The sequence below is a fragment of the Narcine bancroftii genome, chromosome 13 (assembly GCF_036971445.1).
Source record: "Narcine bancroftii isolate sNarBan1 chromosome 13, sNarBan1.hap1, whole genome shotgun sequence".
NCBI classification, from domain to species: domain Eukaryota; kingdom Metazoa; phylum Chordata; class Chondrichthyes; order Torpediniformes; family Narcinidae; genus Narcine; species Narcine bancroftii.
This window is the reverse complement of record NC_091481.1, coordinates 11,081,249-11,107,473: the sequence shown is the minus strand read 5'-3', so window position 1 is coordinate 11,107,473 and position 26,225 is coordinate 11,081,249. Positions and strand designations below refer to the sequence as shown.

The window sequence follows — 26,225 nt, the reverse complement described above, 5'->3', positions numbered from 1 at the left end:
AGACTTGTGCTTTCCTGATGGCAGCAGTGAGATGATGATTGCTGCTGCTCTCTGACAGCAGCATTCCTTGTGGATGTTCTGGATAGCAGGGAGGGTTTTGCTTGTGATGCCCTGGCTGTGTCCACTACCTTTTGCAGTATTTTACACTCCTTATTAAACAACCTTCAGAGAATTCTCATCAAGATGACCCTTTGTTTTGGACTAATGGTGGGTAAGGAGTTTCTAGGTTCTCCTGGTGTCTGTGCGGCTTTCCTCTGGGTGCACTAGTTTCCTTCCACCCTTCAAAATGTACGTGGGTTGTAGGTTGATTGGGGTATTTGGGTGGCATGGGGTCTTGGGCCGGAGTTATGTGTTACCATGCTGTATGTCTAAATTAAATGTATACATCATTAATATTGGCTTTACCAATGTTGCCCAGATTCAATAAGGAACGAAAGATAAATTGATGAAAATAGGAAGGAAACTGAAAATTGGATAATGAAAAATTATGGAGTGCTCAGCAAAATGAAAAAAATTATAGTACAAATTGTAGAGAATTTCTGAAAGGTGTTGATTGAAAACTTAATGGTTCAAAATTAAAATTTGAGTAACTGCTTCTATGAAAAATGAGGAAAGAGTTTGAAATGAACCATGGAGAGGAGAAATATATAGTTGTACAGAAAAGTTGCTGAGTGTAAAATGTATCTTTGAGTAAAGCAAAACAATTTTGAATTGGAGGGAGGTGGGGGAAGATGATCACTAAATGCACATGACAGTCACTGAATGGGCTAACTGATTTTTTTTTCTCTCATGCCCAGTGGTCTTTTCTAATTTTCTAGGCACATTATGTATGTCCACTCTGGCAAGTGATTCTTGTGGAAAAAGCTCCATGATGCTACGAAACAATCAAAGGAATCAAGGAAACCATAGTCTGTGTTGGAGTCGCAAACTTGGGTCCTCCCATTGCACGCTTCACGCATGGGTGAGAAAAAAAATGCATTAATAAAACAAGAAAAGATTTTAAAAATTTGATGCAAAAACGAGGGGAATCACTTGTACAAATTATTTTAACAAAAAAAAATCTTTACGCCTAAAGGTGCCTTTAAATGATCATTAAAAATAACATTGAAAATATGTATTTATTTAATAATGAAGATTATTTTTTAATGCTGGAAAGGGAGCACCTGTCAAAAGTTTCAATGGGTATAATAAAGAGGCAAAATGTGAGTACAGGTAACTGGGTACTCCTATCAAGCAGTGAAGGACCAGAAAATAAAATTAAAAATAGCTGCCAGGTTTTTGATTTCCACTTTTTTTTTGTTCGCCTGCTCATCTCTTGCCATTTTGGTATAGAGAAATGTATAGGTTTCGGGAATCTGGTGTTAGGTTGACAAGCAAAGTGGCCTGCTCTTTTGAGCCAATATTAGGGCTTCATTGTTTCTGTTTGCTTATCTTGCTGGGAATTTGCAGGGTTTTGAAGGAACAATGTTGGTGGTGTTCTGAGGTGCCTGCTTGTTGTGTTCAGAATTGGTTTAATGGGTTCAAAGAGAACCAAGGCTGGATGCGTTATTGACAAACAGTGGTCTTTATTTATGCACAGGGGAACTCATGATAGGGCACACACTCGCAGACCGGTCGGGAATAATACACAAATAACTGTACATTGGGTGAAAATAAATCGCTGTTAAACATTCTCAACTCCTGATTGGGTCTTGTGTGTTTGACCCTTGCATTCCCATCGACCCACAGGCACAGCACACTAATGAACAATAAATTAATTTCGACTAACAAGTATAGCAAATTAACCTGCTTTCCAGTATTGACCTTGCCTCGGGATCTGCAACAGGCCTATTGCAGTTGGCCCGCCTGTGGCCAACAGCCTGGACTTCAGTGATGGTCTTGAGGCAGCTGCAAGAGAGCATGAGCAGGCTCCATGTGTACCTTTTCAATGGAGGGCTCATTCATGTGACTTGCTGGAATAATTGCACATCAGCTGTAAAGGCCAATCATGCATCAGCCTCACAGGTGGGCAGATATACCCCTTGATTGGCAAGTGAGGTTACTTCTGATCTTGGGCTCACTGGAAAGTCACATGACCCTCCACAATGCACTCTGCACTGCTGTAAGCAGTTGGTATCTTCGAAGAATACTGAAGAACAGATCACTATTCAGTCATTCATGAGCTTGTGTTGGGATTGAAGTTTGATTCTTCACTCGTCACATGATCATAAATTTTTGTGGTGCACTGAAGTAAATGTTATCAATGTCTTCAGTTTTTACTGTAAATCAGCTCAACTCCAGCAAAATGCTCATTTTAGATTAATGAAGACTGAGAAAATGGTTTAGACAACAATAGCATTGCAAGATAAAATGCCCCATAGTCTCCCTTGATTGACAGTCAAAAAAACAACTTTGCTGTTTCCTGGATTTCTCCAGGATGTTGACGGGCAATGAACATCATGCACAGTTCACAAAGGCGCTTGAGAAATTTAGCAGGTCACATAGCACCTATAGAAAGTAAAAGGGTAACCAATGTTTTGAGCCTGAGCCTTTCATCAAGATAGGAGCAAAAAGCAGCCAGGGACCTGAATAAAATGTTGAGAGGAGGGAAGAATGGGCAGGAGGAGGAGAATGGGCTAGCAGATCATAAATGGGAGGGTAGAAGAGGTGGGGGGGGGGGGGAACAGAGTGATAAAGGGCTCTGAATGGAAAGAAAAGGGGGTATCTCTGAATGGAAAGGGGATGGGGAGCTGAAGGAAAGACAGAGATAAGGAAAGAGAGAGACTCAGGGGAGCAGTTAATGGAAGCCAGAGAAGTTGATGTTAATGCTGTCTGCTTGAAAGTGCCCAGAAGGAATATTGGCTGTTGTTGTTGTTCCAATTTGCAGTTGGCCTCTGTTTGGCAGTGCTTGAAGCCATGGATAGGTACCAGTGTGAGAATGGTGTGTGGAATTAAAATGGTTGGGCACTGTTATTGCAGTGGACAGAGCAAAAGTGCTCAATAAAAGAATGACCAAATCTGTGTCCAGTCTCTCTGATGTAGAGAATGCCAAAATGAGAGCCTCCTCTGTGTAACCCCAATGAATATCACGTGCATTGTGTATCATGTTCTGAGGTGAGGAAAGCCCTGATAATGACCTTGGGCATACAGCTGCATTAATCAGTTTTTGATTGTGGTGTTACTGAGTTTCTCAGACCTCTTCTTCAAAAGTGACAATTCCAGATTTGTGACTTGACTTACTCTCTCACCACGTTTTAAAACGGACCCATGCCATGCACAGTTAGTGTAGCTTTTAGCGTAATGCCTTTTCAGCACCAGTGATTGGGACCTGGGTTTGAATCCTCCTCTATCTGTAAAGAGTTTTCATGTTCTCCCAGTGACTGCGTGGGGTTCCCTCGGGAGCTCTGGTTTCCTCCCACCGTTCAAAATTTATCGGGGTGTAGGCTAATTGGGTGGCATGGATTTGTGGGATGAAATGGCCCATCACCGTGTTGTATGTCTAAATGTAAAATTTAATTGCCTTGCTGCTTTTTAATTGGCACATGGTCTTTGTGACAACTTGTTAGTCTGAGGTGCTGGTGAGGCTGGGCTAGATAATTCCCTGTCTGATATGTTGAGGAAAGAATCTTGGTTGAGGAATTCTTTTGATCCCCTTTCAGGATGTCCAATTGTTTCTGCCCTTGATAAGTTTATATCTACTTTTAGCTCTCTATATGGTGAACCCTTGAATATTTGGACCACAGATTCTTTAGCTCTGTCAAGACAGCTATGTGACATAGTCACCAAGCAAGTTGCTAGATTGATATTATTTTCACTCATCATCATTTCATTAGGTTGTGGAGTTTCCAATCCGAGGACATCTTGCATTTGTTTAATTAGCTCTGGAATCGCTTGGTAATCCTCCAAACTGGTTCTTACATTAAAAAAAATACATGGGCTTCATGGTATCCTGATTTGTGGGTACCCTGCAACTTTCCAATCATTGGATAAGCTTAATTGATCCACATGGAGGCTGAAGTCTAAAAATGTTGGGAAATTCTATTTATTACCTCTCATATTTGTGATTGCCTCTTGCAAGAAATGTGCTGATCTGCCTGAATTTTATGGTGTCTGGGCTTTTAATCTGACAATACAAAGAATTTTAAAATGTTCAGAAATTAAAGACAATTATCCAAACTAAGGCTGCATGATATATTTGAAACTTAAATCTTCCTGTTAAACATGTGTAAGCTTTTTGGAGACTAATAAGATAAATGATGTATGAAGTATTATTTCTAGGGTATGGTTCTGAATGAATAGTTTCCAAGTGTCTTCATAAAAGATGGGGATAACACAAAAATTTCAGTGAAGGGAGGAAGATACATGATGAGAATAAAAGACCAGATGTGAAGGATTTCATCATTAAAAATGGATGAATGGTGACCTGGATGAAAACAAATCTTGGGCAGTTTAGATCAGCAAGGAAGAAAATGGCAGAGATTATGATTTTTTTTTTAGGGATTACATTGTGAATCAATTTCTTTTTTTTTAAAGAGAGGGGATTAGTCTTGACCAAAAATAAGTCAGTCTGCCTGACCATGGTGGACAAAATGTTAGAAAACATTTCTAAGAGACATTCAGAACCAATTACCAGTCTAATTTTGTTAATATGGGATGGTCATGTGTGATTGGATTGAATTTTTTTTTTAAGGAGTTGGGATTGGTAAGGGATAATGTATTTGGGGCCAACATGGATTAAATTATTTGATAAGTACTCTCATGGACATGAGATCATCACAATCCCATGTGATCTGAGGGAAAGAACAAAGTTTGAGGCTGAATAGCAGCAATTCAAGTTGAGGATTTTTTTATTTTTTGTCTGCCAATTCTCTTTTTGTTAGTTCTTGTTGCTAGTTCTTTTTCTGTACTGACTATCTCCCTTTCCAACTTTTCTATTTCCCAATTATAGTTCTTTTCCATCTTAGTTACATAACTTATTATCTGCCCTCTAATGAAGGCTTTCATTGCATCCCATAATATAAATTTGGCTTTCACTGATTCCGTATTTATTTCAAAGTACATTTTAATTTGGCGTTCAATAAATTATCTAAATTCCCTTCTTTTAAGTAGCATGGAGTTTAATCTCCATCTATATGTTCTTGGTGGGATGTCCTCCAGTTCTATTGCTATTAACAGATAGCAATCTAGCTTTATATTCAATTTTCCTAACTCTCCCTTGAATATGGGTTGACAACAAAAACGTATCAATCCTTGAGTATGTTTTATGCCTACTCGAGTAATATGAATATTCCTTCTTCCTTGGGTGCTGCCTCCTCCATATATCCATAAGTTTAATTTCCTGCATTGATTTAACCATAAATTTGGCCACTTTATTCTTTTTGCTTGTCTTTTGTCCAGTTTTATCCAACATTGGATCCAAATTAAGGTTAAAATCCCCTCCTATCAATATATTCCCCTGCGTATCTACAATCTTCAAAAAAATATCTTGCATAAACTTTTGATCCTCTTCATTAGGCGCATATATATTGATCAAATTCCAAAATTCTGAATATATCTGACACTTTATCATTACATTCCTCCCTGTTGGATCTATTATTTCCTCCTTTATTTTGATTGGTACATTTTTATTTATTAATATAGCTACACCTCTATCTTTTGAATTGTATGTTGCTGCTACATGTCCTACCCAGTCTCTCCTTAATTTATTATGTTCCACTTCAGTTGGATGCGTTTCCTGCACAAATGCTATATCTATTTTTTTCTTTTTTCAGTAAATTTAATAGCCTTTTTCATTTAATTTGGTTATGTATTCTATTAGTATTTATAGTCATATAGTTCAATATGGCCATCTCCTATCATGTTTACACCTCATTTTTGCTTCCTCACCACCACTAACCCCCTTTTCTCCATTTTCATCTCTCAGTTTTCCCTTTTTGAACTCAATGCATGACAACACCTTTAAAACATAAAATACTTCAACAACTCCCACATCTAATATTCCCCCCCACTCTGAGTTGCCCCTTATTCCTTGCCGGGCAATCACAACTCCCCTCTCCAATTGGATTGCGAACCCACTCGCAAGTATCAACTGATTTCGCAGTGACGGTTATTCTCTCCCACCCAACCCCCTCCAGAAAAGACATTTTTCTTCAAATATAACAAAGCTCACCCTCTTTTTTCCCCCTTTACTTCCTTTCTTCCCTTTTCTTTCCCTTCTTTAGTTCTTGTACATTATTTTTACATCTTTATATGTATTTTATTGCCATTCTTCGTTCTTGTTACATCTCTTCTGCTGTCCTGTAGGCGTTCTGCAAATTTTCGTGCTTCCTCTGGATCCGAGAACAGTCTGTTTTGCTCCCCAGGGATAAATATTTTAAGCACAGCTGGATATCTTAACATAAATTTATAACCTTTTTTCCATAGGATCGATTTTTGCTGTATTAAACTCCTTCCTCTTCTTTAAGAGTTCAAAACTTATGTCTGGGTAAAAAAAATATTTTTTGACCCTTGTATTCCAATGGTTTATTCCTTGCCCTTTCCAGAAAGGTGCATCTCAGAAATTTTACGAAAACGGATCTTGGTTTTTGCTGTGTCTGTTGTTTCGGAGCTAGTGTTCTGTGTGCCCTTTCTATTTCCATTCCTTCCTGTATTTATGTCATTCCCAGGACCTTTGGGAACAATTCTTTTATAAATTCTTTCATATTTAAACCTTCTTCATCTTCCTTTATGCCCACTATCTTTGTTATTTTGCCTACTATAATTCTGAGCTAACAACTCTTGTGACTCTTTAACTTTTTTGTCACTTTCTTCCAATTTTCTTCTTAAGTCAGTCACTTCCATTTCTACGGCCGTTTCTCGTTCTTCCACATTTTCTGATCTTTTCCTTATTTCTGACATGACCAGCTCTATTCTACTCATTTTTTCTTCTATTCTTTTCATTTTTCTTTTCACTAAATTCTTATGTCAACCATTCTTTTAATGCTCTCATTTGTTCTTGAAATTTTTTTTATCTCTATTCTGGCCAACTATTTTACCTATTTCTCTGTGCAGATCTTTGTCTTCTTCTTCCTCTTCTGTGTCTGCACCTGTGTTTGTGTCTTCTACTTCTTTTCCTTGTATCTGTGTCTCTTCTGATTTTCCTGATGAGTTGCTTGTCTCACTTTGCTGGGCTGCTTCTTGGTTGGCTTCTTGCTGTTGGTCCTCTTCTGGGCTAGTCATCTGTTGGGCCTCCTGTTTCTGCTCTTCTTTCCTATCGCTCCCTTTCCTGTCGCTTTCCTCTTCTTCCAGCTGAGAGCCCTGGTGTCGGGCATCCCTCAACTAGTCACACTGTGTTTGCTTGCTCCTCAGCTGGGCCTTCCTCCTGTCAGTGTTCTCTTTTTCCTTAGTGAGTGGACTGCGCACTTTTGTTTGCCTCAAAGAGGTATTTGTGCAGTCCAGCGGTCGGGGGGTCGCAACTCTGCGGGGTCGTCACCAACCTTGGAGAACGAGCTCTCTTCTCCACGACAGCTCCCTTTTCTTCATGCGTAAAGCCTTCTCCTTTCTCTTCCGGCGTCTTTTCTTCTTTTCCCATTTTTACTTTTTCCTTCTTGGGTGCCATTTTCTTTTCTCTACAACTTTATCTCTTATTTGTTATGTTTTGTGTTTCTTGAACTTTGTATTTTCCTCACTTTATTTCTTATTTTCTGGAGAGGGTTGGTATTCTCCCTCCGGCCACTACTCCATCACGTGACTCCTCCAAAGTTGAGGATTTTTGAGAAGCACAATAGCTGCAGATGCTGGAACCTTAAGCAAACAATGAGATACTGAAGGAACTCACTGGTCCATGCAGCATCCATGGATATCGAGACCTTAGTAGGGAGGGTGATATCAACTATATCAAGGGTGAAAGAAAAAAATGAGGTGGTGGGGAGAGGGAGAAGCTGGGAAGTGGCTGAGGTGGAGAGACCGGTAGAGGGAGTGACTGCTTTTCTCTGTAACTTTTCCCTTCCATCTCAGTGGCCTGCTATCTCTCTATCAATCCCACTTCTGTCCAATACCCTATTGGTTCAAGGCCCTCACTAACTTCTTCCACTCTCCCCACCACTTTTTCTTTCCACTTTGATATACTTGATATCACCTTTTCTTCTGGCCCGAAATGTTGTACTGAGCATGGATGCTCCGTGATCTGTTGAGTTCCTCCAGCATATTATTTGTAAGGATTTGGGAACTTTAGATTATGGAAGCCTGTTTTGCATGACTTGGTGCTGTTCATTTCTTTTCATGATGTATATCTGTGGGCTGGATGCACATTTCTCTGAGCTGAGGAGATTCAGAGTAGGGCAAGATATTTGGTTTTGAGAAGAAGAAAAGGGAAGGCCATTAAATATTCTTGAGGAAGTGGTAAACTTCAAGCTGTAAAAGAAATTGTGAAGTCTGGGAGAGTGCAAGAATATGGGATTGAGACAAAAAGATCAGCCATGAAAGGTTATGAAAGGTTGTACAGGGTGGATGGCCTACTTCTATCCTTCTAAATTGCACTGAAATGGAATCTCACTAAGGAATACAATTTCAATTTTGGGTATGTTTGGGAGAGCATGCAAGGTTCTTTTCAAAACTGGAGTGTTTTTTCAGCTATTAATTTGCACTAAAAGCTTGATGGCAAAACTTTAATTGTGGTTTTGTCTTTACAAATGGGAAATATCAACCAGATGCAACATCGACCAAGAAAATGTATTGCAGAAATAATCAGTGTCTGTGGCATCCTGACCCTGAAATAGCTTTTGCAAATTGCATATTTTCTGCCGTATGTTTTAAAAAAGCACACAACTATTTTTATCATTCATTGCATTCCCTTTAATTTTCAAATGTGAGATCACCAGTTGATTGCAGATTTGATGATGGATAATAATGTGTTGAGACTAACTGGTGTTTTCTATAGGGATAAGTAGAATATTGCCTCCTGTTCTGAGCTGAAGATGGCATCACTTTTCCATATTAGTGTGTTTAGCCTGGCAACAGTATCTGCAGACCTGGCATCAACTTTTAACTATTGTCCACTTCTATCTCCTGTTCTTCTGAAATGAAACTTCTTGTATGACATCTCATCATGGCATAACAGTTGTACTCTCAAGACAAAAAAAACAAGATGTTTGACAGCAGCCACTACCCCCTTGCAGTTTTCCTTTATTCCCTTCCCCTTTCTTCCTTTCCTAAAACCTCTGGGGAATGAATGCTTCTCATTTATTTCCTTTTAACATTGCAGGCAGCCATTTGGTCCATCTAGTTTATCCCAGCAATCAGAGCAATTCTATTTATTAATCTAATTCTCTCTGCTTATTTACTCTTTCCACGTGCCCATCAATGCTACCATGATTTTCCTTCCATCTACATTTTAAACAATTTATAGTAACAATTAATCCATCAACCAGCATGTCTTCAGGTTGTAGGAGGAATCTAGAGCATCAGAGAGAACAAATTCCATACAGACAACACTGGAGATCAGTTTTGATTATTACTGTGAGACAGCAGGACTACTTATTTCATCGCTGCCCTGCACTTCATAAACCTCCACTTCTCTTGGGCCTCTAGCCAAACTATCTCTAATTAGTGTCCCTCTCTGTATGCCTCTTACACTATGGAGCGCTTCTTAGGATAAACAATAATAATGAGTATTTATGTATGTCCATGTTTCATGACCTTTAGTTCTGCTGATTCAGAGGTGGTAATTACTACATCTAATTCTGTTGGGAGACTTCCCAAGTGTGTCAAATAAGTTTTCCGTTGCTTTTGTGTGAGATTGTATTAAACACATAGTCGAATATATTAATTTATATTTCCCAATGGAGAAAATTGCATAAAGTAGTCAGCACTTAAAAATTCCAGTGTTAAAGGTTCATGGCATCTCTGCACATTATTGCATTTGTATGTTTTAAGATGAACAGTTAACTTTAGGCTTCCTTTTATACATGTCTTTGGCTATCTTTGGAACAGTTAAGGTCATTCCTAAAAGAGCAGGGACATGTAAGGATGTCACTGCCTGATGAAAATATTGGTTGTGGATTTGTTTGGAGGAATAACTCCAAAGATGGAGTTTTAGGGGTTTTTCTTGCTGATTTCTCCCGAAAGCATCAACCTTTGTTTAAGTGTTGGCTCCATAGAAGCTTGGCATCCAATGTTGTGCTCATAATTGTGCAAGATCAAGTGGATTATACAAAATGCTGCAAGTTTCATGGCTGAATTTTATAGTGTATGTTTGATGTATGCCCATCCATCATAGTTGGTAAACTGTAATTGTAGATTGGAAATAATTTGATCATGACTGCACCAAAAACTTGTAGAAATTATGGTCGATCAAGAAATCTTTGGCAACATAGATTTTTGAAAGTGGTTTGCATATAATCAACAGCAATATTTGAATTGTACATCTTTAATGGTGACTTGATTAAGTCTGAGGAAAAAGAGAGTCCATTTCCCCCATTCAAACCCCCAACTATTCCACCCATTGTATAACCCATGTCAAGTCTCTGGGGGTATGTTATTTAATGGCCACAACACAAAGGTTCAAAATCTAAACTTTTGACACTTGTTGACATCAGTTCATTCATCAATTACAAAACCAATAAATGCACAGATGTCAGCTGGAGCACTGCTTCTTTTAACTATGACGATTGAACTCTAATTCAGCCATATTCCCCCTTGTTTTGGAATAGTTTGGTGCTCGTGTCTGCTGTGTGGGATGGTCGGATGGGGATAGGATGGCTGTCAGCCCATGCTTCCTTAAGAATCTGCATCCAAAAAAAAGTGAAATCTTAGTTTGTGCTTTATCCACTTTTATTCTCAGCATCCTGGTCACTTGTTTATTCTAAAAAATGTGTGGCATGGTTACTGAAATCTAATCCTCTCCAGTTAACAAAAGAATCATTCTTTTCAAAGGATTGGATGAATTCAGTTTTCCAGTTCAGTTTGTTTTGTTGGAGAGATGGATGCAAGATTTCCCCTTCTCTTTCTTCCTTCCCCTCCCCCAAAACTCCTTTAATTCTGTAAGTGAAATTATGCACTAAAGCACCACAACTTATAATTAATTGAAATGGTCTGTAACCATGATGTATGTCTAAATTTAAAACAGTTTAAAGGTGTTTCCACTCGTGGGATCTTTTTCCCACCTGTGTACTGGTAATCACTTTGATTTTTACAAGACTAATAGGACAAGTAATTTCATAGAGGAAAATTATCTGGAATATAACATTTTGCCTCTGCTTTTAAAGCTAGTTAAATTTTATTTTAAAGCAAATATTATCACATGAATAAAATTCATAATTATTGAGTTTGTGCTCGTGTAGCTGATCATCTTGCAAGTTTCCCTCCAATTAAGATCTCATGGATGTGGATGGCACAATGTCATTAATTGTTTAGACTGAAAGCCATTTAACAACTGAACAATTGCCTCATTAATTCTTTTGCCAATAAGCTTTGTTGATTGTCCTGGGAATTTGCTTCCTCAAAAGCTGACCGAATCTAAGTCCTGAAAACTATGTGGTCAGTTTTTTTTTTAAAAGTGCATTTGAGACTGAGTGAGAAGTGGGTGAGTGTATCTCTCGTACTGATTGTTGATCAGGTAACCAGACTCCCCAATGCAGAAATGTCCAACAGGAAGACTTTGGCAAACAAAGGGGAAGATGGAACGTTCAGCTCAACCTCTACCCAGGTATAAAGGGACACTGCTGGATTGGCTGTAATTGTTCAGATGGTTTGATGTCTGATTGAGGATGATCGTTTTGGAGCATGTTCGTAGTTATGTTTGGAAATGGTACAGTGTCAACCTACACAGTTTATTGTGGTATGAAAAGATATTGGACATTTATAACTTGTTATTTTTTTATGATAGCAATATTATTTTAGTCCCAGAAACAATTTTAGATTCAGGCTCTGAATTTCCAATTTTAATCTCGAATTTATTAATTTTGCACAATAGATACTTGGTTCTATTCATGTTTATCCCAAATTTGAAATATTATTTGGATAACATTTTAAGTAAGGAATAAATCTGATCTAGCTCTTTTAGTTTTATCCCTTTCAGGATCTTCTGACTGCTTATACCCGTATTACAATGTATTACTAATTTCCCTACTCATCCAATACACAAGGTTGATCATTCAATACACAATATGTTTACGATTAAAGCTATGCTGCAGTGATAATTCAAACTTCTTGTACTTGTTGGAATATCTCTTTCAAAATGTTATGGCTGAAAGTGATGTCTTAATTCCAGCAATTATTTTGCTACATCTCTTTCTAATTAAGTTATTTGTTTTTATTCTGTGGGTATTTAGAATTCAAACCCACATTTTTAATTTCAGCCATCAAATTTTATCCATCCTTTCGGTAATTAAAAGCACGTATATTTACATTCATAATAAAAAAAAAATAAGAAATAAACTATCTTGTAATTTTTGTTTGTATCTACCAGAATATGGCATGTACCCATCTTGCTGAATCAGGCTAGAGCCTCCCTTCAGTAGCTACATCCAGTGTTTGTATGTACCTTTAACAAATCAATTGATTCATTATATTTTTCATTGAATTTTAGTTCTATAATCAACCTTTTCTGTGTTTGTTCACCTGATACATGTGATTTAACAGCTTGTTTGAAGTAGTGCCTCTGGATGGTGTCATGCCAACTCAATCTTTATTATATACTCAAACTATTGAGTGAGGCTTGAACTTGTTGCATTCTGATTTGTGATGTACAAGGGGGTGCTATCAATTGTACCAAGCTGAAGTTTATAACCATGTTACCTTGCTGCTTTATAAATGAGTGCTCACTTGAAAGGTAATCCGTCAACACAACCAAAGTAGTGTCAATGCTGCATAAGACGCTGCAGCCTATTTAAAACTTCATAGTACGTGTATGTGTGTGTTTTGTGCATTTACTTTAGGATTGCTGTGTAATGAGAAAATATTGTGCAGTGGTGAAATTATGATCCAAATAGTAAATGTATGTATTGTTGGAATTAATTGCAAAATCTGCACAAATAGAACTCTAGATGCGCGAGGACACAATTTGGTCTGTGTGCATTGGTGATAAAATATTCATTACTTCAATCGACTATATGAGCTGCTTCACCAGCTAGCTGTGAAGCTTCTAATTTTGAACTCTAAATAATGTGGTCTGCTTGTATTTAAGGTATGTTTCAATGTAGTTGCATCTTTTGCACAATTTTTGCACTTTCGTTGAACTGATTGAATGGCAGATTCAATTCGCCACATAATTATAATAAGGAGTTGTTTCCCATTTTAGACTCTAACCTCCAGCCTTGCTGTTGCTCTATCTGGTTGCAGGCCAGACGTCTTTAGAATAAATTTCTAAATGCTAGAATATCGATAAAATTTAAAATCCTGTTTGAATTTTATCAATAATTTGGCACAAAGCCCAAACTAAATGCCTTTCCATTTGGGTTGACAGAGATGATGTAGAGCCTTGTATTGATTAACCTAGAGCTATTTTGTATAGATACAGTATTTTGTTGGTGTTGTAGAACATTCCTACACTTTTATTATGAAGTCTTCTACAGGTTGATTTCTTGCCTGACCTTCTGTAATACATGTGTTTTGCATCATCTGTAACTGCTGTGCACCACGGCTGTCCCCTCCTCATCACCCCTCTCTCCTTGGCAGAGGACCCTATACATCTATCCTTGCTCTGCTGGTTCATTGTATTTCATTAATTTAGTTTCTCCACCTTATTGGAGTTGTGGGACTCACCTCGCTAACTAATCAATTTTTATCCAATATTTTCTATCCTGTTCCCTTTTCACTCTGATCCTATATTATTAATCCATCTCCTGACATTTCGAATTCTCTTCTGGAATAATTTTCCTTTTGGTTTCCCTAATAAAGTAAATCCTCAATGCAATGCATTATTTGGGGATTTTTTTATGTAAAGATCAGTTTGTAAATTTATTGTGTGACTGGTTTGTCTGCAGATTATTGTTTGTTCACCTTATAGTTTGGCAACAAATAGGAATTGTGAACTTGCTATTTATTTATCAAGATTGGAGATCTGTTATGTCAATGAATTATGCAATGTAATGTCTCTGAACTAATTGCAGTGTATTTATTGCCATTTCTTTCTACTGGCTGTTAGTCTGGTTGTTTTTATTCCTCGATCCTTAGCATCTGTATTTTACAAGGTTGAAATGGAAGCTGAGAAGTATGACCTTGCACATTACCTGAGGCAACAGAATAAGAGGGGCATTTTTAAAAAAAATTGTTTTTCACCACAGATATCAGTGATTGTTCATTAGCTTAAGAGAAGATCTACGTAATTTCATGAAATTTGGGGTGGGGGGGGTGGAAGAGAAGAAATGATCAGCATTGAATTAATGCCTGGAAATTTTGTCTAACTTGGTAACAGTATTGGTTCATTTGACTGAGGATTTCTTCTTGGTTTATTTAGCTGGTAGGGAAAATAAAACAAAATAGTCTTGCTGGTCTATGAATTCTGCTGTATAATTCTAGAGTCAATTGGAAATAAAAGGGCATTATCAATCTATTATTCTGAATAAAAATAGTGGTAAATTGACCTGTACCCTTCCCCTCAATGTTTTGGGAATGGTGGTCGAAACTCGCACTATTATTTGAATATAATACATGTTCACATTCTTTATTTATATAGCACACTTTTTCAACTTGCATTGACTAAAGTGCTAAACAAACCAAGGCAATTGATCAAAACTAGTACAACTATTTACAGAACAACGGATTAAGTCGTTATAAATAGACCACAATTGCAGTGAATAGAGCAACACTGCTGGAGGTTAGGAATGTGCAAAGAGTTTCAGACGTTGATTGATAACGACAGAAGGTACATTTTTAACAAGGAATTAAAGCAGTTGAAGAAGGGGGCTAGTTTAATGGTCAAGGAAATACTGTTCCACAGTTTGGGGGGCCGCAACCTCGAAGGCCCAGTCTCCCTTTTGTGCACAGCGTATGGAACAGCCAGGCATCCTGTGGTAGCTGACCTGAGCCGCTTGGGAGTGGAGTCGGGCGTAAGCATATTGGAGATCTAGTGGGATGGGGGGGGGGCAGGGGTTTAAGATCATTGAGGCCCTTGTATGCAAATAGCAGCAGTTTGGTCGATTCTGAGCCACTCTGGCAGCCACTGGAGGAGGTCAGAATTGGGATGATTTGGTCCCTCTTGTCATCTGTCAGCCGTGTGAACCAATTGGAGGTTGGTTAGGGAGGACTGGCTAATCACAGTGTATAGAGAGTTAGCGTAGTCCAGATGTGCTTGAGTGAGAGGTACGGCTTAGTAAACTTTGGAATGCCCATGAACGCAGTAGGTGACAGAAGGTAGGAAATGTAGGCATTTAATCACTGGCTCTGACCTCCCATCCACTGGAGACATTTACGTGAGTTACTACCAACCAAAAGAAGCCAGCTAATATCATGATATCATCACCTCTTCTCGCTTCTTCTTTTGTGCAGAAGGTATAGAGCCTGAAGATCAGCATCTCTTGTGTTCAAGAACCATTTCCAACAGCGATCAAACTTGAACCATCTCTTGTTAATTTAATCATGGTCTACTGTACTATTTCAAGTCACTTTTTTGCACTAGGATTACTGTGAATATTTACTATCTACCTTGTATATTTACTGTCACTTCAATTCAGTTTGCTATTCTAGATTTTTTTCCCCCTAAGTTCCTGTTTGCAACAAGTAAAAATTTCGGTGCAAGTGTACATTGTACAATGTATGTGGCAATAAACATCATCATTACCATTAACCTTTGAGGAAAAGTAATTATCCCACATTTTAAAAACCAATCTAGAGTAAATACCCTTTCCATTTTTCTTATAAATAGCAGATCCAGTTTGCTGACCAGAAGCAAGAATTCAACAAACGTCCAACAAAAATAGGTCGTCGCTCGCTTTCTCGGTCAATCTCACAATCATCTACGGACAGCTACAGTTCAGGTAGGCGATTACAAGAACCATAGAACACTACACTGCAGAAATGGGCCCTTCGACTTGTATAGTCCATGCCAAATTATTTTTCCGGCTTGTCCCATTGACTTGCACCCAGATTGTAGTCTTGCATACCCCTCCCATCCATATAATTGTACAAATTGTTCCAAAATTTTGCAGTCAAACATGCATCCACCACTTTTGACAACTCATTCCACAACTCACCATCCTCTGAGTGAAGATGTTCCCTTTAAACACTTCACTCTCACCTTAAATCCGTCCTCTAGTTCTTGTCTCACCCAACCTCAATGGTGGTGGGGTGGGGGCGAACCTGCTTTCATTTAACCTATCTTGACCACTATATCTCTGTTAAATCTCCCCTCATTCTCTGACACTAGGGAATAAAGTCCTAACCTGTAACTTAGCTCCTCCTTTGTCCTGCCTATTAACTGGAACAACTTTGTCCAAGGCATCCATATTATAGGACTGTTCTGACTGTCTGAACATAGCAATGAAACCTGGCAAACTAATACCCTCTGACTTCTTGGGTGTCAAAATTATTAAAGAATTTAAATAGCTATGAAAGTTTCTGGCATTCATATATTAAAAATTATAACAAAACAGGAAAACTTGTTAAAACATTGGAAAACTTTTAAATACATTTAAGTTTGCTCATTTAATTAGAAAATATGCAAATTAACTGAAATTTACCTCCTTCGTTTCAAACTGATCTTCTCTACAGAATTTTCAGCAGGTCAAACTTGGCTTGGTATTGGAGAGCAAATTTTTCAACAAAATTGCCAGAAAACTGCAGGAAAGTCCAACACTGGAGTGCACTCAGACACCAGTGAAAAGGCTCAGGAAATTCTGGACTTGCACAGGAATCTCAAACTTCCAGAGAATAATGAGAAGAAAAATCAAACTTTTCATTTGAAGCCCCAGAGGGTTTTGCAGTAATGCAAATATCTTTAAAGTGTAAGATGTCCTAAATATGAATATACACATGAAAGTGGATGGATAGTTACAAATAACACAAACTCATGAACACCACTGGTTCATCAAATACCCCAATCCCTTTCCTCATTTGTCAAGCCCAAAGTTATCATTGTTCATGTATGTATGATCTTGACTAGTAATCATCATCCAGTCTCTCACTAACCTTAGTTGCATGTCAAACTTTGAGTGAAATTTCTCAATTACTTCAACATCAATGATTGCAGCCTCTTTGTGCACTGCCTGCCACCATTAATGCATGGAAGGTGATGTCCCATTGCCTTTTTTAGAAGTTGAAAAGAAATGCACAGATTTGCTTGATTCTAAACTTCACAGAAAAATTGAGCAATTTTTTTTTAAAAGTATGTGCCATTAATATTTTGTTTGGATTCTGCCAATTTATATTCATAGTGGCATTAATGCAAAGACAAATTGATTGAACTACTGATCTTGGCATGACTATGGCACTGTGGTTATGTGTGTGATTCAAAATACGGCAGCAGTTGACGCTTGATATCAGTTGTGGATAACATATTAATGACACTGGATTCTCGCATCTGTTGTCTCTTGTGTCTCTAATAGCACTAAGTTTTGGTTATCAGGATATAATTCAGGGTCACTTATTGATTTGAGTTTGATCTCAGCCACTTGCTGAGGGGGGGAAATGAATGAATGACCTTCATGGGCCTCTTGAAAGAGGGTGCTCTGGGGAGATAAAAATCTAAGTAATTTTGGACTGCTATTCCTGGCAGGTTTGTGTTTGGTATATTATCCAGGAGGATGGCTGGAAAATGTGTCCATTTCATAATTCCCCAAATTATAAGAACAATTCCAACATAAAACTAATATCTTGCCAGTCAATAGCACTATCTAGTATATTCTAATAAGTGTTACTTCATAGTTTAGAGGCAAGGTACAGTTGAAAAGAATGATGGAGTCCGATGTTCAGGGGAAACACTAGTGCTCATTCATGTAATTTGGTTCAAAATTTGTAACAGAATGCCCTCCAAACCAGGCAGTGATCATTGAAACCTTGAAGACAGCTCGATAAATGATGAAGCACTTGGAGCAAAGGGCAAGGAGTAAATGATCAAACTGAATTGCTCCTTTTTCCATCCATCCTTTATAAAAAGTTGTATTTAAAAGTTGTTATTCAATATATTTTTGAGTTGCCTCCCAAATACAGTAAAACTCCTGGTATCTGGCACCTTTGGCGATTGTCAGATGGAAATATGTGTATTTTTCAGTTGCTTGAGACTTACTCTTACAATTCTAAATAATGTACCTGTATTGAGAATAAATAGTTTAAAAGACAAATAAAACAAACTTCACTTCATGAATCTAAACCTTAAAGCATTTTGCTTTATTTTCAGTCACTGCATCTGCGAGTTTCTCCCCCTCTGTGGAGCTGCCCGAAAGATGGAACAACACTATAGATAATAAACACCACCCCTTCCCCAAATTTACAGATCAAAGCCCCCGACCGGGGAATTCTCACTAAACAGGGATAAGGCGGCTTTTAAAGAGTGTCACCCCCCCCCCCAATGGCAAGTAGTATTAACCAGCTCTTCATCTTGGGCGATCCCATTGCTGTTTCACACAACTTGATTCAAACAGTTGCTATGAATAAAGCATGACCAAGGCACTCCACTGGCTGAATATTTGCTCCTATCTTAACCAAAGTTTTATGTGCTAGTTCAGAAAACATTTTACTTTTACAATTTTAAACTTGTGTATTTTTACCTATTATTTTATTCTCATTGATTTAATTTTTTTTTGCCAGTTGCTTGAATTCAAGATACCAGGTGTTTTTAATTGTACTTTTAATGAAACTCTGACAATATGAATCATTTTCTTAAAATGGGTTTTTGGATAAGCTCCAAATTAGACATCCATTTCCCCCCTCCCCACTCTAAGTCTGTTTTGTGCAGTACCTTGGGACACTTCACATTACAAGTAATAGGTGAATATTGAAATATTACTCCACAAAGCTAGTCATAATTGTTTCTGCATCAATATAGAATGAGTTCAATTTGAGACAAATGATTCCCAGCACTCTTTTGGATTTTTAAATTGCTGACAAATGGCCTGATATCTCCATAATAAAACATTTGACTTGGTTATAATCTAAAATAAATTCTTCAGCATTGCATTGCCAATGCAAAAGATCAATAAATAAATCAGTTGTATTAATACTGTACTTTGGAGAGGAAAGTCTAGGAATAACTACCCTCTGCATAAATACAATTAATGGATCTATTCTCATGATTAAGGATTTGTTGGCCTGCAATTTTGCTGGAAACAGTCTACAGCTTGCACTGAATTGCATTAACCTCCAAGCAATTACTTGCTGCTTGATTCAAATCTGCTTGCATCTCACCATCGTTCTGCAGTGATGGAACTAGCAACTAACCAGCTTCTCTTTTTTTTCTTCCTCTCCAGAACTGATGGGTATGTCTAATCAAAATAATGGTAAGCAGTTGGTAGAAATAGTTTGGAAAATTGAAGCTGTTCATAGAGCCAGGTATGAGTCAGCAAACACTTACTCAACTGCTGCAATTGCATCTTAAAGGGCAGAGAGGAAACCATTCTGCAGTTGAGAAGATAAATAACCATGAGCTAGTTCCCTTCTGCAGTGAGTCTGAATTTTGTTTCTTTTTGGGAGATGGATAACTAGAAACTGCTGATGGCAATATAACAGATCAAATGCTATAAATCAATGACTTCAGATGCCCTTTAGAGGAAATTTAACCTGTATTAATTGAACAGAATAATTGGCATAGCACAGCAGTGCAATGACTGTCTTAAAAATTATGATGCTATTTGTTTGTCCACTCATGGCACCAAAACAGTCTTGTAGATCAATATTCTAAGGGTTTCCCTTTTATCTCTGCTCCATTTCAATACATACTAGCATGTGGTTCATTGGTATCTCACCTAAATGGTCATTTGACGTCTTAATCTTGGACAATGAACACTAATGGGCTGTTGAACCTTTAGGGAGACGAAATCTGCTGTTGTCATTGTTAGTAATTTTCCAAGTTTTTTATGAATAAAGACTTCCTCAGATTTTATTTTTTCCCCTCCTAAAAAAATTTATTTCTCTGAGATAAGTCATGGGATTTTCACTGCTGTCTGATTCACGTTAACACATTGTAATTTAGGAGACAAACTAGATCACTGCTTTTTTTTTTAGTTTTTTGTCCCACCAGTATACCTTTATATTAAAATTATGCAGAAATGTGTAAAATTCTGTTTTGGGGACTTGTTGATTGATGTGTCATTGAGTGAAGGAAAAGTGCACAATGTCATTGGGTCACTACCATCGGCTCATAACTGATGTCATCGTAGCAAATCTTTGCTTCAGAATATATGTTAAAATATTGTAAGCTGGATTATTAGTGAATATTTGTTCTTTATAAATCATCCCTCTGAAATTGCTTTCTCTTATGTCAAACCACATGAACCTAATGAGATGCTGATGTCAAATTCCCTATTTTAACATTTAGTGATCCTTATCTGACCAATAACTAATTATTTGCAATATGAGCAATTTTTTTTAGATTGTTATAATTTTTCGCACACTCTTGTTGCTGAGCTTATTCCAGATGGCAGTTTATCTTTCAAAGAAACCTGTTAGACCAAAAGTATTATGAGTTGGGGGAGAGAGAGCTCACAAAGTCCTCGCTTGGCAATTGAGGGCAGAACAAGCCTCTGGAACAATTAATGCAATACAAATGGGGAATGGCCAGGTCTCGTATAAACCAAAGGAAATTAATGAGACCTTCATGGAATTCTATGAAGGATTGTATAAATCTCAATTTACTGTGGATCCCAATCAAATGGATGAGTTCCTGACTAGATGAGATCTCCCACACCTGAATCCGGAGGAACAGACAGGTTTAATCTTCCTTTTGCAGAGGAAGAGCTGGGTAAAGCATTGAGTGCGCTACAAGCAGGCAAGTCTCTGGAGTGGGGGTATGGGGGGAGTGAGGTGGGGAATGGATTCCTGCCTGAGTTAACCATAATAACCATTTACGGAGCGGAAACAGGCCATGTTGGCCTTTCGAGTCCGCACCGGTTCACTGATTTTGTGCGCTCTATTGAGAATTTAAGGACTTATTAATGCCTCTGTATATAGAGGTGGTAGACCAGGATAGGGAAACATGGACTCTCCCGCAATCTTTCACAATGGTGATTTTTATGTCGATTTTGAAGAAGGGTAAAGATCCACTTATGCCCTCTTCTTGTAGGCCAATTTCCCTGCTGAATACTGATTACAAGATCCTAGCCAAAGCCCTGGCAAACCGATTGGCATTGCATTTGCCAAAATTGATAAACAAAGACCAGGCAGGCTTTGTGCAGGAGAGTCAAGCAGCGGACAATATTAGCAGACTGATGAATGTAATACATCTGGCACAATCTAGAAATGAGAGGGGATTGCCCATTTCCTTTGATGCAGATAAGGCTTTGACAGACTGGAGTGGGAATTTTTAAGGTGCTGGAGAAGGCGGGATTAGGACCGACTTTTCAAAATTGATCAGGACATTATACTGTGTGTCCAAGGCGAAAGTTGTAAACAATGGGCAAGTTTGGCCAGCTTTCCCACTTACTAGATCTAGTAGACAAGGGTGCCTGATGCCACCAGCTCTCTTTGTGCTGGCAATGGAACCTCTGGTGGAGGCCGTTCGTCAGGATCCAGATATTAAAGGTTATGGAGTGGGCCAGGAGGAGCACAAAATTAACTTATTTGTTGATGACACTGATATATCTGACAGACCCTGTGAATTCTCTGCCTTGGCTGCATGTGATACTGGAGGACTATGGGAAACTTTCTGGGCACATGATCAATTGGGAAAAGAGCAAGGTGATGCCACTCACTGAGGGTAATTATAGTCAATTTAAAGAAAATAGTAATTTAAAGTGGCCACAAGAGGGGATCAAATACCTAGGAGTTAATATTGATGGTAACTTGAATAATCTGTACAAATTAAACTAAGCCCCCTTGCTGGAGAAAGTTGAGAGGACCTAAAGAGGTGGATGTCCCTGCCCATAACATTGGTGGGCAGGGTTAACTGCATCAAAATGAATGTGTTGCCAAGATTCCAGTATCTTTTTCAAACATTGCCTGTGCTGTTGCCCTGGGATTTTTTTAAAACAGCTGCTACTTAAGGTTAGAAGATTTCTCTGGAGTGGTAAGGTGCCATGGGTCTCTATGGAAAAATTAACATGGGACTATGGTCTTGGCAAATTGAGAATGCCAGACTTCAAAAATTATTATTGGGCAGCTCAGTTGAGATACATCGCCTCTCTTTCAGGGAGGAGGTGTACCACCCTGGGCACAAATTGATCTGCACGGTGGGCAAGAAGATGGCAGAGGATTTTATTTACAAATGGGATGCCAAATTGCTATCTTAGAAGAAGGACAGCCCCATACTAAAACAAGTGATTAGTATCTGAATGCTAAAGTTGTAGATAAAGCATTTTTACTTGGATCAAGGATGGCAAAATTTCACTACATTGTCTATTTTTATAACGTGCAGTAATCTCCTTTACCTTGCTATTTAATTTTATATGAAACAATAACATTTGTAATTTCAAGACCAAAGGTCTTTGTTTTCCTCCTTATTGATGACACTACGAACTGAGGAGATTTTCTTTGGCTGCTAGGTTATATTTAAGTGTTCTTTAAACCTGTTGATCCTAATTTCTGAGCTGAAATATTTTTTCCTGCACCAGTAACATTAGCTTGCAGGTTAGCTCATCTCTGATTTCAACATTGTGATGCAGAAGTTAGATATAAGCTGAAGGCTAAGTGCTATCATATTTGATCTTCTTCTCTGTGCTTGACTTGTCCCCAAGTCTAAGGAATGATCATTTTGTATTCAGGCTCTTGCCTTAACGTAGAGGTGAGCCAGAATCACTGATCATAGTTTAATAAAAAAACAATGTGTATATTTCATTTTTATTTTTGTAGATTTAAAAATTTGGACAGCATTGAGTTTTCAAAAGAGCTTTAGAACATTCCAAGGGCAGGAATTCAGGATCTGCCACCTGAAGTCAAATTGCCTCTTGCAGCCTACTCAACCTTGTGGGACAATTGCAGCAGCCATTCCTCAAACTCCTTTAGCTTTGCAGGGTCACAGCAGTGGAGAAACTTGGAATGCAAATCACAAATCCAGTGATACGTCTTACAATCTTTAGAAAGGAATAAAGGACCATCTTTTTGAACATAAAATGGGGAGTAGTAATGCCTCTGATTGCTATTTGAGCAGGGAACATCCAGATAATGTAATTTGGCAGGCTCCCTTTAATTTATCAAAGCTAAATAGGGCTAGCTCAGGAAAGCAACATGGTGTGATTGAGTTGGTCTGAAGGGTCTATTTACATACTGAATAATTCTGACTGACTCTAAAACCAACCATGTGTGTTTATTTTCATTGGGAACTATGCAATTCTGAATTTGACACAATTTGTCAGGTATAACAGGGAAATGATGATCAGAATACCCAGAAGTGGCTGAGACCCCTGTTATAGTGAAGGCCATAGGGGCCAAACATCATTCCAGCAGTAGTCTTGAAGACACGCTTTATCTTTAGTCTGTAGCGGCAGCTACACTGCTAGTGAAAGAACACAACCAGACAGGTTGAGCTCAGTGAGCAGAAATCTGGTTTATTGCTGTCTGCTGGGCTGGACTTGTACCTGGCTGAGAACTGCGCTGGGGGGTGCTGACATCACTTGGGCATCACGTGGTTCCCCCAGCGCGGGCTTCTGAACCCGGTGCTGAGTAGAAGGGGAAACCCCCGACGGCGTCATTTTGGTCTGCTGCCCCACCGCGTGGATTACAAGAGGGCCCGGTTCGCCTGCCTAGAGGCATTCCCCCACACACACCCCCACCCCCCCCTGAGAACCGGCGCCAATATCCTTTTTTAGCTGGGTGGCCTCGCTTCTTGGGCTGGGCCACAATCACTGGTTCGGTGGGGTCGAGGTGAGCTGGGTTCAGCGTGTCCACAGTAAACGGCTCCCGCCTGCTGCCGATGTCCAGCGTGAATGTACACCCGAAACGCTGGACAACCCTATACGGCCCCTCGTAAGTTCTCTGCAGAGGGGCCGTGGGCGGGCCCCGCCGAATAAAAACTTACTCTGCGGAGTGCAACTCGTTGGGGATGTAAGATGGCCGTGTGCCGTGTCTGGGGGTGCGAAGGAGTCCAAGTGGGCCCGGAGGTGGGGAAATAGCTTGTGCGGTGACTGCTGGAGGTTGTGAGGCGCGTTGATGAACTCACCGGTCAGTGCCAGCGGTGCATCGTAGACCAGCTCAGCTGATCCCGCCTCCATGCCCAAGGAGTACCCAAGGCAGTTCGTCCACCAAGTCGGGACCGGTGAGTCGGGCCATAAGTGCAGACTTAAGGTGGCGGTGCAGACACTCAACCAGCCCATTGGCCTGCGGATTATAGGCTGTGGTGCGGTGTAGCTCTATCCCCGAGCTGTGCCCAGAGTGCAGAGGTGAACTGGGCACACCGATCGCAGGTGAGCTGATTTGGAACACCAAACCGGGTGACCCAACCGTGCCACAGCGCTCGGAAGCAGGAGTCAGTGGAGGCGTCCGGCATTGGGATAGCCTCAGGCCAACGAGTGGTACGGTCTACCACTGTGAACAGGTAAAGGTTGCCCCAGGAAACTGGTAAGGGCCCAACTATGTCCACGTGAATGTGGCTGAACCGTTCCCGGACATGCTCGAACTCTTGCACAAGCGCCCTGGTGTACCTGCGCACCTTGGACATCTGGCAATGGGTGCATGTTCTGGCCCACCCCACGATTTGCTTCTGCAGCCCATGCCAGACGAACCACTCTGCCACCATCTGGGCCTTGGACCTGAAGGATGGGTGCGAAAGGTTGAGGATGTGATGGAAGACTTGTCTGCGCCACTGCTGGGGAACCACTGGCCGCATGGTGCCATTGGAGACATCACACAAGATGGTACCTTCACCGCTAGGAGTCAGGAGGTCTCTGAACCGCAGTCCTGAAGACTCGCGACTCCTCGTCAGACTTCTGGTCCCAGGCAAGCTGGTCGAAGTAGAGGCCGGGTGTCAGCGCGCAGATGGCCGATCATGAGACCGCGTTGTCCTTCCCCGCCTTGTGCCGAACGTTGGTTGTAAACTCTGACACAAAGGAGAGGTGACGCTGCTGGCAGGCCAACCAGGGATCCTTTGCCATCGCAAGCGCCTGAGTGAGGGGTTTATGGTCAGTGAAGATGGTAAAAGTCCTCCCCTCCAGAAAATAGCAGAAATGCTGCACCCCCACGTACATGCCCAGTAACTCACGGTCGAAGGTGCTATTCTTGCGCTCTGGTGGGTGGAGAAGCTGGTCCAACGGCTGTGGCAAAGGTATTGATGGAGAGCGCCATATGCAGGTTAGTGTGCGGGTGCGTGAGCATGGTAGCCTTCGCGAGGGCATCCTTGGTGGCTTCGAATGCACTGCAGGTGAGCATTTTGTGCTTGGCTGTGATGTGGGCGAATAGCGGCTGCATGATGAATCGGTTATAGAAGTTGACCATACCCGTGAACTCCTGCAGCCCCTTGAGGTGGTCTGGGCGTGGGAACTCCTTGATGGCGGCGACCTTCGTAGTGGCGGGCGTGGCTCTTTCGGCCATGATGGTATGGCCCAGGAACTACATGGACTCTTTCCCGAACTGGCATTTGGCTGGGTTGATGGTGAGGCTGAAGTCGGCTAGCTGGGAGAAGAGGGCATGCAGATGGGCCTTGTGTTGCGCCTGAATCCTGCTGGCAACGAGGATGTCGTCCAAGAAAATGAAGACGAAATCCAGGTCCCTTCCATGAGGCGCTGGAAGGTCTGAATGGCATTTTTGAGCCTGAATGGCATGCGAAGGAATTTGAACAAGCAGATAGGGGTGCTGATGGCTGTCTTGGGTATGTCCTCAGGGTGCACCGGAATTTGGTGATATCCGCGCACCAGGTCAACCTTGGAGAAAACCCTCGCACTGTGCAGGTTGGCCGTAAAGTCCTGGATGTGAGGGATGGGGTAACGGTCAGGAATTGTCGCTCGTTGAACCGTTGATAGTCTCCGCAGGGGCGCCAGCCACTGGAGGCTTTTGGGACCAGGTGGAACAGTGAGGCCCACGGGCTGTTGAAGTGCCGAATGATCCCCAGCTCCAGCAGATGCGAAAACTCTTCCTTCGCCACCTGGAGCTTGTTAGGCGGGAGCTGGCGTGCCTTTGGTGTGAACCTGTGGACCCTGGGTGAGGATGTGGTGGAACACCCCGTGGCACGGTGAGGCAGCGGAGAACTGTGG

At 40.2% G+C, this 26,225-nt stretch overlaps 1 protein-coding gene across 9 annotated transcripts in view; it reads left to right on the top strand.

Moving 5' to 3' along the window:
* The window catches only part of LOC138748816 (putative adenosylhomocysteinase 3), a 68,514-nt gene that overhangs the window by 10,136 nt on the left and 32,153 nt on the right, over positions 1–26,225 (top strand). For 3 of the 9 annotated variants that reach the window (XM_069909608.1, XM_069909602.1, XM_069909604.1), the window contains exons 2-3: positions 15,821–15,932; positions 19,359–19,388. In XM_069909608.1, coding sequence (XP_069765709.1) covers positions 15,821–15,932; positions 19,359–19,388 — 142 coding nt within the window. Of the gene's footprint in view, positions 1–818; positions 962–15,820; positions 15,933–19,358; positions 19,389–19,444; positions 19,552–26,225 lie in introns of those variants that run through there. The other 6 variants (XM_069909605.1, XM_069909606.1, XM_069909609.1 and 3 more) reach the window with 5 other exon arrangements.